Source organism: Bos indicus, chromosome 15 (genome assembly GCF_029378745.1).
Source record: "Bos indicus isolate NIAB-ARS_2022 breed Sahiwal x Tharparkar chromosome 15, NIAB-ARS_B.indTharparkar_mat_pri_1.0, whole genome shotgun sequence".
In the NCBI taxonomy this organism is placed as follows: Eukaryota; Metazoa; Chordata; class Mammalia; order Artiodactyla; family Bovidae; genus Bos; species Bos indicus.
In genome coordinates this window covers 30358382-30374148 of record NC_091774.1, presented here as the reverse complement: position 1 = coordinate 30374148, position 15767 = coordinate 30358382, and the positions used below count along the sequence as shown (strand labels likewise).

The following is a 15767-nucleotide window of genomic DNA, read 5'->3' as shown; positions in this document are numbered from 1 at the left end:
GAGTTCACTCAGACTATGTCAAATGAATAGCCAGTGGGAATATGCTGTCTGATGCAGGCAGCCCAACCTGGTACTCTGTAAAAACCTAGAGGGGTGGGAGGTGGGAGAGAGGTTTAAGAAGGAGGGGACATATGCACACCTTATGGCTGATTCATGTTGATGTATGGCACAAACCAACACAGCACTGTGAAGCAATTATCCTCCAATTAAAAATAAATAATTTTTTAAAGGACCTTTTGCCCCAGAGTTGCTTGATCTCTTCTTTCAGAGCAACCACACCACTGGTAGTTCTTGTCAGACCTCAAACACATCTACGAAGTGCCCAGGTCCTGTGACTTCTCCCATGTGTGTCTCCTTCATCCGTCCCACGTTGCCCATCTATCCCCACAGCTCCTGCCCCATTTCAGGCCCTCGTCCCCCTCAACCCAACTCCTATGCTCCCATTTGAGTTGCATCCATTCTTGTGCATCCTTCCAATCCCACACCATCACTTCAGTTTCCACTCCTCTCTCCTGAATCCAAGTCTCATCAAACTTCTCCCTGGCCTCAGAGCCTGCCATGGCTCCCCACTGCTAACAGGATAAAGCCTAAAACCTTTAGCCTTATAAATCCAGTCTCCTGTCATCTGGCTTCTTCTCTCTCCCCCGCCACACCTCAGGCACCATCACTCCGCCCACTCCATGCTCGAACTACACGGAACTTCAGAAAGTTTAGTTTCCCAGACACTGTTAAGGCCTCCATGCATTTATTTCTGTCAGAAATGCCCTTCTTCTTCTTTCCAGAGAAACAACCACTACTTTCTCCCAAACCCTCCTGGGACTTTCCTCCTTTTTTGCCCGATAAACAGCACCAACAATACTTGATTGCTTTTATTTCTTTTTCTTTTAACTGTATTTATTTTATTTTTTGGCTGGCTGTGCTGGGTCTTTGTTGCTACACGTGGGCTTTTCTGTAGTTGTGAAGAGCTGGGGCTATTCTCTGGTTGCAGTGACCAGGCTTCTCATTGCGGTGGTTTCTCTTGTTTCACAGCATGGGTTCTAGGCACGCAGGCTTCAGTAGCTGTGACTGGTAGGCTTAGTTGCCCCATGGCATGTGGGATCTTCCCAGATCAGGGATCGAACTCATGTACCCTGCGCTGGCGGGCTGGTTCTTAAACACTGGACCACCAGGGAAGTCCCTCTTATTTCTTTTCATATTCACTCAAAAATATTTACTGAGATCTATTTTGTGCTAGGACCTGGGGGCCCTCGAGATATAGCAGTGAATAAGACACAGACGGGCCCTCAAGGAAGTGTCTATCACACTAAAACCATCTGGTGCCATTTCAGGGCTCTAAAGAGCTCAGGCCCCACAGTAGTGGCTGGTTTTCCCCAGGCTTGCTGTTGGATATGCACAAGCATAGCCATTTCACTGCCTTTTTATGTTTCATGCAAGACCTGAACCTGGCCAAAGCAACCCAGACAGTGAAATTCTTTCCTAATTTTTTACATACCATTTCCTGTGTCACCCACACCAGCAGTAAGATCCCTTCTACTTCTCTAAACACCCATACCACCTTTTTGTGAAATGGAATATCTCCTGCCATATCTATAAACAAGAATGTCAGAGCCATCCGAGATTCCGGCCCTCCAAATGTGAATTTCTGAACCGGGAGTGCCCCCCAGAGAACAATGCCTGCGATATATCTGCCACCATTCCCTACAAATGGGAGGGGCGAGGGTGGATATGAAAATGCAGGATGCTAGCCCCAGATAGCTGAGATGCATATGAAACAGATGAGTTTAGTCAGCTCAGACGCTTGCATCTTCCCATACATAGAAGAGCGCTAAATTCCTAGAGATAACTGATTTTCCTTGTTGTTCAGTTGCTAAGTCATGTCTGACTCTTTGTGACCCCATGGACTGCAGCACGCCAGGCTTCCCTGTCCTTCACTATCTCCCAGAGTTTGCTCAAACTCATGTCCATTGAGTCAGTGATACCATCCGACCATCTCACCCTCTGTCACTTCCTTCTCCTCCTCCCCTCAATCTTTTCCAGCATCAGGGTCTTTTCCAATGAGTCGGCTCTTCACATCAAGTGGCTAAAATATTAGAGCTTCAGTATCAGTCCTTCCAATGAATACTCAGGGTTGATTTCTTTTAGGATTGACTGGTTTGATCTCCTTGCTGTCCAAGGGACTCTCGAGAGTCTTCTCCAGCACCACAAGTCAAAAGCATCAATTCTTCGGTGCTCAACCTTCTTTATGGTCCAACTCTCACATCCATACATGACTACTGGAGAGAAGAGCGCTAATTTCTGGAGATATCTGGTTTTCCTTAATTAACAGTAATCTCTGGTGTTCACACTATCTGCCCCCTTTGCTGTAAATGTCTTTAAAACCTGACTCCTTCCCCACCTCCCTGAAGCAGTTTTTCAGGGCTACCTGAAATGCTGCCTCCGGGCTTGAAGTCCTAAAACTTCCCACAGCTTAAACACAACTCTCAACTTTCAGGTTGTGACTATTTTTTTTAGTTTAGCCATTTTTAGAGCAATCCATGTTGACTGCCACCTTTCCTCCAGTTGCCTGGCACAGGCAACCCCACACTATCTGTATCTTCCCACATCCACTTTGCTTTGAGTCTATGCCTTTGTTTATCCCCTCTCCTCGATCTTAAATGCCCTTTCTTCTCTTCACCTGGTGTATTTGTTATATGTGGCTGTGTAACAAACCACTCAGAGTAGTAACTAAAGGCAATAACAATTCTGGGTATCAGCAGTTTGGTCAGGGGTCAGCAGGGACAGCTCATCTGTGCTCCATACAGACTTGCATTTGCAGTCAGTTTACAGGTGGCCTAGGAGTTGGATGATCCTAGAATGACTCACTCAGTGCCTAGCAATTCACGGGGGCTGTTAGCTAGAGCATTTGAGTTCAGGTCTCTCCATGTGGCTAGCCTGGGCTTCTTCACATGGCAGCTAAATTCCAAGAGGCAAGCCCTCATGAAGTCTCTGCCTGAATCACATCTGTTCAGATCCCATTGGCCAAAACCTGTCATGTGGCTGAGCTCAGAATCAATATGGAAGAGGTATGACTCCCTGGGGAGCCATCAACTGAGCAAATGTACCACAGTCTGTCCTCTACTACTACTGACGTTCTTGGTGGCATCAGTTAGGGTTACACATGTGTTTGTGAGCATGTGGCAGGTCAACTTGGGGCTAGCTTATCCCAAATGGTTTTTGATATAAACTGAGGCACCTTGGTTCTCCATGTGCTTGCTCAAACTTTCTCTTGTGGCAACTGAATTCCAAGAAGGCAAGTCCCAACATACAAACACTTGTGAAGCTTCTGCTTGCATCACATTTGCTGATAGCCCATTGGCCAAAGCAGACACATGCCAAGTCCAGAGTCAGTGAAGAAGGGGATCACAAGGAGGCAAGGAAATCAGGATGGATGATTCACTGAAGGTCAGTAATGTAAGAATCTACCATGCTTTTCCCCTATTGCTTTCTAATTATCTATTTACCATTTACATATCCCCACTTGGACAACCCTTCCAAGGCAGAGACTGTGCTCTATTGATCTTTGTATTCCCAGGGTCTAGCCCTGTGCCTTAAACATTGTGCCTAGAGCAATAATGTCTTTTAATTATTTGATTAATTTCACACATTTTGTTTATTCATTCATCAGTTCATGGACTTTTCTGTTGTTTCCACTTTTTGGAAACTATGAATATTGCTATTAACATTTGAATATGTTTTTTTGTTTTTTTTTTAATGAAATAAATATGAGTATTTTTGATAATAAAGGGTACAATTCACAAAGAAGATAGATATCATAAACTATTGGATACCTAACAATAAAGAAACAAAGATACATACAGTAAAAATCAGAAGAAATATAAGGGAAAAGAAAAAATATATAATCATAGTGAAACATATTAACATTTCTCTGAGAATATTTTATCAAGTGCAGAAAAAATAAGAATAGGAGCATCTTGAATGATGTCATTAATAATTTAAATATAATAGATTTACATTTATATTAATTTATATTATTTTATATCCTACACAAATATATTTAAAATTTTGTATCTTATACATTGTTATTAGATGTCCAAAGGACATTTAGAAAAATTGGCAAAAAGATACACATTACTATTAATTATTTGATCAAACATTCAAGGGTCTTAAATGTTGAAAATGTGATCTTCATCGGTGCTTGGACCTCTGCCCTGCATTCTAAGAGAAACTTCCCTTTTTTGTCATGCTCTCCAACCAAACATGGCAGTCAGTTTTTCAGGGCGTAACCTCACTCTGGGAGTGGACCTCAACTAGAGATTAGGAGAGGCAGAAGAGTGTCAAGCAGTTCCAAGACTTTTTAATTTCATAGACTAGTCATATTTCCAAAGAAGTTTGAGGAGCAACAGAAAATTACCACTTTTATTTTTGTGCCTAGAAGGGACATTAAAAACACACCATCTGCCACCACTGGTTCAAAAAAGTAGAAAGGTATAAGCTTAGAACAAGAGTACAGACCATCCCAAGGAAGGGCCAGTGTGTAGCCTCAATTAGACCAAAATTAGGACTCAACAGTATGTGTTGTCTTGATATCTGATCAAATTGTGGGGGGCTCAAGTGATCTAACCACAAATTCTATTTCCCAGTTATTAGCTTCTGTTGATAAGTTCCTCTAGTCAATTAACCATCTTTTTTCCTTCTTATCCCTGAGAACCAGCCTTCAGTTCCCTGCCAGTCCACAGAATTATTCAAACCAGCCAATCATATCCTCCTGTGGGAAATGAGCATTCCACCCTTTGGATACCACAAAGCCTCCCAGAGCTCCTGTTTGTTTACTATTCGAGTGCAGCTCCTGAGTGGCAGGGCCTGGCATGTGGTGTCTTTCTCTGGGCTGTCAGTACAGGTGACTAATAAACTGCTGTTCATTAGTCAATCACATCCGTACAGTGTCAGGGTCAGACATGGACTATTTTTGCCATATCAGTAAACAAGGATATCAAATTCATGCATGCTCAGTCATGTCTGACTCTCTACCACCCCATGAACTATAGCCCACCAGGCTTCTCGGTTCATGGGATTATCCAGTCAAGAATACTGGAGTGGGTTGCCATTTCCTCCTCCAGGGGATCTTCCCAACCAGGGACTGAGCCTGCGTCTCCTGCAGCTCCTGTAGCTCCTGCATTGGCAGATGGCTTCATTACCACTACCACTTCTTTACCTGGGAAGCCCCTCAGTCATCAGCCATCACAGCCCTCCAAGGTGAGCTAGTGAGCCCTAAGGGCACTCAGGAAGGAAAAGAATACCTGCCATCTAGCTGCCGTCAGACTACAGCCACCCCCTATGGTGGGCCCTGGGAAAGGATGCTCAGGACGTGAAAACACAGGATACTGGCCCCAGATAGCTGGGATGCACCTGAAAGCAATAATTTCAGTGAGTAAGCCCAGACTCTTGCGCCTTCCCATACACAGAAAAGCGCTAAATTCCTTAACTTGGGAATTCTGATTTTCTTTAATTAACAATAATCTTTTGATGTTCAGACTGCCTGCCAAGCTTCTCTATAACCTGGCTCCTCCCCTCGCCTCTTCCGAGCAGTTCTCTCAGGGTCACTTGTGATGCTGTCTCCCGTGCTTGAAGTCCTAAAAATTCTCACCAAATAAAACCGAACTCTTAACTTTTAGCTTGTGACTATTTTGTTAAGTCAACAGGTTCCACGTGTTTGACCATCTCCAAAACCCTAGGATAGGAATCTGGGAATTCTGCCTTATCAACAGAGTGAAGGGGAGGCGATCAAAACAATGTAGCAGCCTGACAGGTATGTTCAGAGTACTCCACAACCTCCTTGTTCTTTCCATGTCATCTGGGATGACAGTGAAGTCAGTCCAGCAGAAGGCTGAAGACCCACCCTGGAAGGAGTGGAGCACACTGTACCTGGAGTCAGAAGATCTGCAGTCTAGCTTGTCTTGGCTGTGTTTCAAAATATTTGTCTGACCTTTGACAGATCATTATCCTTTTGGGGCCTCATTTTCCAGCTACAAAATGATGAGATGGCTTCTGCCACCTTTGTGATTTTATAAAGACAATCGGATGAAATCAGGAAATAGAGAGAATGGCTGGTAGACCCTTTGTTAGCCTAAAGGAAGGTGCATTTTGAGAGAAGCATTACTCCATGTATCTCCAGATGGGGCACCCAGAGGTGATGGGAGAAGAAAGACCTAAGGGACCCGCAGGGCAGCCACAGTAAGTCGGGAAATCTTGCCTTGAGGGGATAAACCCTTCCTTCCTGCTTTCAGCACTCCTATCCTGTGCCATTAGAAAATGGGAGTTTTTAAATCTCCTCCCCATCAGGACCCTGTGTTCCATCCCAGCCCCTAAATGGATCATCTGAGCCATTCACTCCATCCAGTCAGACACCTTGGTTTAGCAGACACACTGTTGCCACACTCCCCTCCCCTTCCTGAAGTAAAGTGCTTGGGGACCCAGAAAATAGGCCAGGTCCTTGAAACCTTATCAAAATAGCACAGCCAGGCCTTCCATCCAGTAACACTCAGCGACTGGGCCATAGAGTGGGAAACAGAGCATCCAGGGTCTGTTGTTAAGGGGCCTGTGGGTATCCTCATGTGTTGCCCAAAGGGAAAAAGAACCATCTCCAACCCCATGGGGGTAGAAGCCGGGTTAGGCTGAAGCAAAAGCAACTAAAGCAACTGTGTTTTGATAGGAAAGATCCTTGCATTGAGAACCAGAAAGCTGGTGAGCAGGAAAGAAGACAGAGTGGAGTGCCAAGGAGGAGGCTAGCATGTCCAGAAAGCAGCAGGAAGAATGGGAAAGATGAGGTGGTGGTGGAGGTCCGCCGCCAGGGGCAGGACATCCAGGGACTTAAAAATTACCCTCCAGGGCTCTCCTGGTGCTCCAACGGTTAAGAATCTGCCTTGCAATGCAGAGGACACTGGCTCAACCCCTGGTCCCGGAAGACTCCAGGTTCCACATGCCACGGAGCAACTAAGCCTGCGCACCACAACTACTGAGCCTGCACTCTGAAGCCCTCAAGCTGCAACTACTGAGCTCACGTGCTGGAACTACTGAAGCCCTCCGTCTCTAGAGCCGGTGCTCCACAACAAGGGAGACCATCGCAATGAGAAGCCCACACACCACAACCAGAGAAAGCCTGTGCGCAGCAACAAAGAGCAGCCAACATTAAATCCATAAATACTTTTTTAAAAATTACCCTCCAGACAATGAGAAGCCAGCTCATCTCATCTATGAAAAGGGATGGTCTGCAGTTCCCAGGTCCTGGGAGCCTGTGAAATGTAGACTCGGGCAGCCCTACTACTAGGCTAGGGAAATCCCGGGTGGGCAGGAGCAGCTACATTTCTCATAAAGTGCTCCAGGAGCTCCTGCTATTTACCAGAGCCAAGGCTCCGTGGATTGGACCATCTGTGAGGCTTGTTCCAGTTAGAAAGTTCCATCACTCTAAGTGCTGGGAGGCCACCTAACCTCCAAGGGAGGGAGAAGGAAGTGAATCTCCCACTTGCTAGCCCAGGGATGGCTTCCAACAGTACCATTACAGTAATGGAAACTGCAGAGAAGGTGCCAACACTGATCTCTGTGAATAATTAGAATGGGGGGGGGGGCAGGGGGGCGGCAGGGTCAGCCCACAGGATGTCCCAACCAGAATTCACAAAGAGGCCACAAGGAGGCAAATTAATCAAATAAACCTTTGTTCCAAAAAAAAAAAAATTGGAGACACAAGTCATCAGCACTGGCTATTAAAAAAAAAAAGGTCCAAGGGCTTCTGGTGACTTCAAATTAATGGAGCAAGGACAGATGCCCCAGATGATTAAAAGCGTGGTATCTGCTATTCTTTCTACTGGTCCTGTCTCCTCTCCCTTCCCACAGTTGCAGAATTTCCCCTTCCTCTGGGCTGAGATGCAGCAGTGGAATATACAGCACCAAAGACTTGGGGCTCCACAGCCCATGTCAACTGGCCATCTCTCCACCTCTTAGCCATGAAATGGATGTGGGATGAGATGATCCCAGCAGATTGTGGCCATGGATGGAACAGGCCAAGCAGAGTGTTTTGTAAAGGGCAGCACACCTTCTCTTGTCTGAAGACCAAGCACACAGCGCTTAGGGACTTGGGTGGGTGTGAGGGGTAAGAGGAGAACATGAAATCGAGAAGAAACTTCTAGCTGTCTGCACCAAGAAGTGCCAGCCCCGGAGTTGAGGGACACAGTGCTACAGAGCAGAAAGCCTCTTAAGAGATGGGTGTTCTAGGCTGGGTGAAGAGTTGGGGCACGGCTGGGGACCAGGAAAGACCAAGTGCTTCCCTTAAGGGCTGTTGTCATGTGGAAAAACACCCCACTATCTTCCTTTGGAGAAAACCTGGAATATTCCAACACCAAAAACCTCTCACTGGCTGCTCCCGCGGAGATGAGTCCTAGCTGAAACGGAAACGAGGAGGCGGGGGCGCTGCCTAAGGGGGCCCAGCAGCTGGCTTCCATCCACCATTCCTTACCCCCTCGGTTTTCGCGCAGGCTTCCGAAACCTAGGTCAAAAGAAAGGTTTAAAGCCTTAAAAGGGGAGCGGTCTTGGCGGGGCTCCGGGAGGCGGCTGGCGTTCCCTGAGCGAACCCAGCCCGATCTCCAGGGTCCAGAACCCCGCCCTCCCAGACCAGGCCAGCCGACCACAGGATGGCGGCCCCCTTTTGCTGCAGAAGTCCCCTCTTTCACGTCTGTCTCGGGCCGCCTCCTCCTCCCTCCACCACCCTTTTTCGCTGCCGCTCAGCCTCTGATTGGACGAGCCCCCGGGCCCTCCCCGCTCCCCCTCTCCCACCCCTGGTGAAAACTGCGGGCGCGGGGCACGGTGCAGCAACTGGAGGCGGCGGCGCGTCTGCGGGCTGCTGCAGCGGCGGAGGACCGGAGGCCAGGTGGGAGCTGGAGCCAGGGCGGGACCCGGGGCGCAGGGATAGATAGGTCTCTGGCGCTCAAGCAAGCCCTCCCGACCCGAGGCTTCGGAAAACGGACCGAGGGCGCCCTGGGGAGGAGCTGCGCAGTGCTTGGAGAGGGGCCTGCTTGCAAGGCAGGGGCGGGAGCCGCGGCGCACCTTTCGCCCGCTGGGAGACGTTTACCTGGGACTGGAGTGCTGGAGGAGAACCGGGAGGAGGGCGGCAAGGACAGGCTTGGGTTCTGCTCTCCACCCAGAAGTACCCAAACCCAGATCGTAAAGGCGGGGGGCGGGGGGTGGTGATGCTTGAGACTAAGGGAACGGAGGACCAAAAGCTGAAGGCAGTCTCTGCCCTGCGACCTCGCGGCGGGCTTGGTGCCGGGCATCCAAGGAACGCGAAACCGCAGTGCCGCGGGGCCGACACGGGTGGGGGGTGTGCGGGGGCGGGGGGGGGCGGACTGGGAGAAAGGCCGGCAGACAGGGGAGGCGACAACCGGAAAAGGATAAGCGAGGGGGAAGGGGGACCTCAATTGGGAAAGGAAAGGCTTGTAATAGGGAAACGAAATAAGGGTGGGGTTAGTCGAATGAGGGCTAGAGCGGGAGGCAGCGCAAAGCTTCTCCGGGTTCTGAGCTGCGGGGACACAAGGCCAGGGAAACGCTAACAGACGGTGCCTCCCCTATAGCGTCCACCCCACCCTTCCGCTCTGCATCCCCTTCCAGCTCCAGCCCCATTGCTTCCTTTCTAGTTCTAGCCGCCTCCCCCCTTCCTCTCTAGATCCCAAGCTCGCCACCCGCCTCTGTAACTCGGTGTCTGCTAATCAAAACCAGATGTTGCCCCCGCCCCTTTCTTCCCCAACAGCACCTCCGGGTCCCTTTCGGCGGGGGTCTGAAAGGGAACTGACTGCAGCGCAGGCGCCCAGGGACCCCAGCCTCGCCCCTCCCTCCCCGCACTGGGCAGGGCGCCGGGGACCTGAACACGGCTAGCTGCGCGCCCTGCGCACGGGAGCGCTAGCACCGGGGCACGGCCCTCCTGTGGCCTCTCCCAGGCGAGCGCTGCTGCGGACAGGCTAGGCTACCCGCTCTGTTGCCTGGCCAGGATGCTGATTGAGCCCAGACTGCAAAAAAAGATGGGGCAGAGAGCCAAGTCAGAGAGGCTACCAGAAGCCGGACTGGAAAATTGCAGGTCCAGGAATCCTGCCCAGAGAGCTGAACAATAGAAAACGTCTTGGTTCCGATGCAGAGAACACATGCAATAGGAGACCACTGTCACCTTCCTCACACACAGCCTGAGACACGTTTAGCTGTGTGCCAAGTGGGGCCCCAGACACACATGACCGACCACCCAACCATCATCCCCAGTCGGTCAGAGATGAACGCTTGTGGATCACTCACTCTTGAACAGTGCTAGATGTTTGTCATTTTCACTAAGCCCATCACAACCTGGTGGGTATCTAAAGCCACGTTCATTCAGTATCTTTCAGGCATCTGTTATATGCCAGGAACTGTTTGGGCACTGGGGAGTTTCTTCAGAACAAGAAATAGGAAGGCCCTGAATGAGAAGGTTTTGTTTCATGGGTAGAGAGTTCTGGTTTTTGCAAGATGAAAAGGTGTTTTGCTGAATTTTCATTTCAGGTTGGAAGGATCCTTAACAAAAGAAACCAAAAATAAATACACAAATAAACAATTTCAATATTTAATAGAGGCTTATTTATATATAATCACTAAAAGAGAAATAGAAAAAGTAAAGTAACAGCACATACATCACCAAATTGGGCCGACCAACATCCAGACTTAAACAGCACTGGGAAGTCCCAAATAACAGCAGTCTGGAGTCCCAGTTGGAAAAATGTCCCAGGCTGTGCGTCCACTTAGCGGGTGAGACTTCAAATTGCAGTTTGGGGGGTTCCTGCTTATAATCCCAGGCCTTACAGTGATAGCATCATTTGTTTGCATGCAGAAATGCTCTTCTGGTTTGACTTATTTAACCCTTTTACAATGCTGTTTGTTTCACCTTATGAGTCATAGGATTTCATTAGACCCTGGGGGATTGGCCAGACCTTCAGGGGTTCAAGAATTCCAAGACCCGCTCTTTTTTCTTTTTTCTTGACTAACGCACCACCTGACTAGCTGTGCTTGCAGGCAGGCACAGAATCTGGGCAGTGTCCAGGCAGGTCAGAGGCCTGCTCTCCTGCTTCTGAAGCCTGAACAAGACTTCCTCCATTTTAATTTCCTCAACAAAGGGTTCTGGAGATTGGCTGCACTACAGGGTAGATGAACTTAACACATCTGAATTGTACACTTAAAAATGATTAACAGGGACTTCCCTGGTGGTCCAGCGGTTAAGACTTCATGCTGCCTGATGCAGCCATTTTTTTCTTTTAATATGTATGGTTAAGATAAATTGTGTTTCTGCAAATTTTACAATAAAAAAAGTAGGAGGTCCCTGCCTTGGAAATGATCAAGTTAAAGCCACTTATTCAAAGCCACCCAGCTAGTAAATGTTCACATACACACACACCACAGAAGGGTGTGTTCCCTGACAGGGAAGAGCTGAGTGGCAGTGTCACATTCACTGAGAGGTGGGGAGGGGAGAGGGCTATAGAGAGGGGCTGGGATGGCCATTATGGGATGTCTCCCGAGGGCCCCCAGCCCTGGCAGTAAGTCTGGGGACACCTGCCCTACCTCCTGGCTGATTCCCATCTTGTTCCACCCCAGATCCAGGACTGAGCTCTCGGCACCATGAACCCTACCATCGGCATCGCCCTCCTGCTAACAGGTATCGGGCAAGGGGTAGGGCTGGGATTCCAAGCTCCCTGGCTGCTTTCTTTTCAGAAAAGCTAGCTTCTTCCTCAAGAAATCAGAAAGCGGAGTTGACTAAGGGAGAGAGGGCTTCTTTTATCCCTAAGACAGCTGAGCAACCTAGTTAGTTTTCTGACTACCTGGGACCATTTCTGGAAACACAGTTCACTAAGCCTGCCCCATACTGAGTTGGGATCTGCAAATGCAGACCAAGATGTAGCATCAAGATCTCCTGCCCCTAGAACACACTGGCGGGACCCCAGGACTAGAACAGAGGGAGATGGGCTGGAGTCTGCAGAAGGGAAGGTACACTGGCCCTCAGGGACCGCTTGGGCAGGGAGAGGTGCTCAACAACAGACCCTTGTGCCCTCCCTGGTCAGGCCTTTCTCTGCTGTGAATGTGAGTGGGAAGCCCCCTGCTCTATAGGTCCTTCCCCAACTTGGAGGGGGGCACTGCTGGTGCCAGTCTTACAGGTGGCCCGTGGGCAGAAGGTGACCAGCCTGACAGCCTGCCTGGTGAACCAGAGCCTTCGTCTAGACTGCCATCATGAGAATACCACTACCACGCCCATTCAGTATGAGTTCAGCCTGACCCGTGACACAAAGAAGTGGGTGCTCTCTGGCTCCAATGGGGTCACTAGGCCAGAATACAGCTCCCGAACCAAATTCTTCAGCAAGTACAACCTCAAGGTCCTCTACCTGTCCAACTTCACCACCAAGGATGAGGGGATCTACACGTGTGAACTCCGCCTCTCTGGCCCGAATCCCTCCGTCTCCAATAAGGATGTCTCTGTGTTGAGAGGTGAGGCAAGCCCCCTGCAAGATCAAGTAAGTGGGCAGAGGCAAGCTGGGGAGGAGCGGGCCGGCTGGGACACCAGGCAAGCCTCTTGGCTGGGCCGCAGAGGAGAGTGGCCCCGTAACCTCTTCCCCTTGTCCCCTCCTGCCACCTGTGCCCAGGGAATTGCTACCCCCAGCCTGCATGGGGGAAGGGCTAAGCGGACAGTCAGACAGGTGGAGTAGTGTGATGGATGCTTCCCCTATGACTGTGGGCAAATCACTCGGCCTCCCCTAACCTCCTTCTCCCTACCTGGAAAACAGGATGGCTCTAGCTACCTCACCCACAGTTTTCTTGTGATAATACGTGTTCAAGGGCTCAGGAAAGGAAAAAAGGATGAAGGTGTTAGTCACTCAGTCGTGTCCGACTCTTGTGACCTCATGGACTGTAGCCCACTGGGCTCCTCTGTCCATGAAATTCTCCAGACAAGAATACTGGAGTGGGTTGCCATTCCCTTCTCCAGGGGATCTACCCGACCCAGGGATCCAACCTGGGTCTCCTGCATTGCAGGCAGATTCTTTACCATCTGAGCCACCAGGGAAGCCCTTCAAGGGCTCAGGAACCTGCAAATGGGAAAGATGGTTGGTTCAACCAGGTTGGCCATGGTTGCAGCCAAGACATCATGGCACCAGCCTCCCCAAGGGAAAGCACCTTGCCCTGATCCTGGCTCCTCTCCATTCCCGCCCTTCCTGTCTGCCCCATTCTCTCACCACAGATAAACTGGTCAGGTGTGGGGGCATAAGCCTGCTGATCCAGAACACCTCGTGGCTGCTGCTGCTGCTGCTGTCCCTGCCTCTGCTGCAGGCCATGGACTTCATCTCCTTGTGACGGGTTGGGCCCACGGAGGACACAGGAAGCCACAAGGCCCAGTCCAGAGATCCTGCTTCTCCGAGTCGGCTAACCCCCTTCCCCACAACCCCTCACACACCTTGGGGAGCAATGGGGACCCTCCCCTCCTAAGGAATTCCAGTGCTGCATGCCATTCCCTCACCTCTGCCAATACCACCTCACACCCCCTCTGCCCGCCACTGGCTACTTGTACTCTTTATTCCAGAGCTGCTTCCGTCTGGTTTATATTTAGGGCTTATCCTTCCTTTTCTTGGGGAGTTTGTGAACGGGAAAGCCAGGGTTAGAGACCTGATGGCGAGTGAGGGGATGGGAGGGGTGGAAGGATGGAGGGGTATCAGTCTCTGAAGGGCGTCATCCTTGCCCGCGGGGACCTGAGGCCTGGGAGAGCCCTGCACGTGGAGGGGGAGGGTGTGTCTGGTCCGAGCAGGCAGGGCGGTGCCTGAAGGCCCCGGATGTGGGGGCACCGCCAAGCCTGGCCCATCACGTGGGGGGAATTCCGAGCGTCACCACGAGCACTTTCTGCCACAGAAGAATGCCATCTTCTTACCCTGCCGAGGGGCCCTGGCCCCGGGGTCTGGGCCAGTGACGATGCCGATTGTGCGGGAAGCACTGCTGATGGGTTGGAGGCGGGTGGAGGGTGCATCACCCTCCCCCACCACAGAGGAAGCCACAGCTGGGAGCCCAGTGTCTCTCACTGGCCCGACCAGCAGCTGGGAAGGTGGCAGAGGAGGACAAGCCTGCTCCCGGGCTTATCCCAAGGTCCTATGCGCTTCCAGAACTCGGACCTGGAGGCAGTAAAGTCAGGCCTGGTGGAGGCCCTGATGGAGACCCATGGAGTTTGGCCCCAGTGTTTCTCCGGGAGGCTCTTCCCCTCTCCCCCAGCAGTGCCTGAGCCTTCTGACAGCCCCCTGCCCCTTAGGCCTGCCTTCTCAGGGACCTCCGGGGGGGCCTGAGGCAGGCCATGGGGTGAGACCCACGAGTGGGACCTGTCTCAAGCGATGGCTTTTCCCAGCACCCAGCTCCCCACCCGGCGGCTCTGCCATATCTCGTGACCGTGTGTAGTGCCAGCACAGCTTATGGCATCTCGTTGAGGAAAAAGAATACTGTACAATAAAACCAAGCCTCTGGAATCTGCCCTCCTGTGGGTCTCTGCTTTGCTCCTCTCTCCAGGCCGGCCTCCCACTCCCTTAGCCAAGAGGTCCAACCCCCTGCCTCCTGTGCCCCCCTTCCTGCCTTCAGCAGCCCTTCCTCTCCTCTCTGCCTCCAGGGGTGGACCACTGCACGCCTGGCTTCTCAACCATTATAACACCACACGTTTGCCCAAATAAAGGAATATTATTTCCTCTCTGCAGACTCACCTGCCCATAACATGGTTTGGGCCAAGGCACATGCCGCTGGTTCCAGGATAGGCTAACAAGCACCAAGGTGTGGAGTCTGCCTTCTCAGATGGGGTTGTTCTCAGATGAGGTTATATCTGCTACGTGGGAGCTACCCACATCCATCAAGGTGTGAGGACAAGCATCTCTTAAGTCCAGCTTGACCATAGCACTGGGGTGGGGAGACAACACAGGCCCATCCCGGGCTCCCTCCCCTAAAATCACTGAGCAGAATGCCAACAAGCGCCCCCTGGCACCAAGGGCTAGAACAGCACCACAGGGTGGCTCTGGGTCCCAGTGGCTGGCAGAGTGACACAGCTCCCAGACATCCTTCCAGGCTTTGCCAGGGGATCTGGGGGAGGAGAGTGGTGACTACCCAGAATCTGACTCATCTGAGATTTAGTGCTGGGTAGGATGATTTTTCTGAGCTTTTGCTTAAAGGCCTAGGATCTAAATTCTACTCCCAAGCCCCTAGTGGCCAGGCTGGAAGAGAGCAAGAGAAGCCCCCAAGGAAAAGAAACTGTGTCGCCAAAAACAGGGGCCCACCCATCCCCCACGTGGGCTGTCAGACATTCAGTACAGGGCACCCAGCCTGGGCACAGGTCCCTTTTGCTTTGCTTGGTGGTGGTTTCGTCCCTAAGTCTTGTCCGACTCTTACAATCCCATGGACTGTAGCCTGCCAGTCTCTTCCATCCATGGGATTCCCCCAACAAGAATACTGGAGTGGGTTGCCATTCCCTTCTCCAGGGGATCTTCTCAACCCAGGGATCGAACCCAGGTCTCCTGCATTGGCAAGCAGAGTCTTTACCACTGAGCCAAAAGAGCCTTTACCAGGGAAGGGAATTAAAATGCTACACTCGGGGTAATAAGAGTTCAAGTTGGAAGGAACTGGGAAGCCAGCCATGCAGCCTTGACTGTGAGAAGCCATGAGACCCTGGCACCTGCGTGAGCCCCCTGTGGGGTCTTTGTCACCCT

General features: G+C 50.9%; 1 protein-coding gene and 1 long non-coding RNA gene across 2 annotated transcripts in view; one reads left to right on the top strand and one right to left on the bottom strand.

Moving 5' to 3' along the window:
* The window catches only part of LOC109569439 (uncharacterized), a 101942-nt gene that overhangs the window by 49903 nt on the left and 36272 nt on the right, over positions 1–15767 (bottom strand). The gene's annotated exons all lie outside the window — the stretch shown is intronic.
* On the top strand, positions 8681–14546 carry THY1 (Thy-1 cell surface antigen). The gene is made up of 4 exons (XM_019974793.2): positions 8681–8917; positions 11650–11710; positions 12199–12534; positions 13283–14546. Exons 2-4 carry the CDS (start codon positions 11674–11676, stop codon positions 13393–13395), a joined length of 486 nt encoding a protein of 161 aa, XP_019830352.1. The 5' UTR covers positions 8681–8917; positions 11650–11673; the 3' UTR covers positions 13396–14546.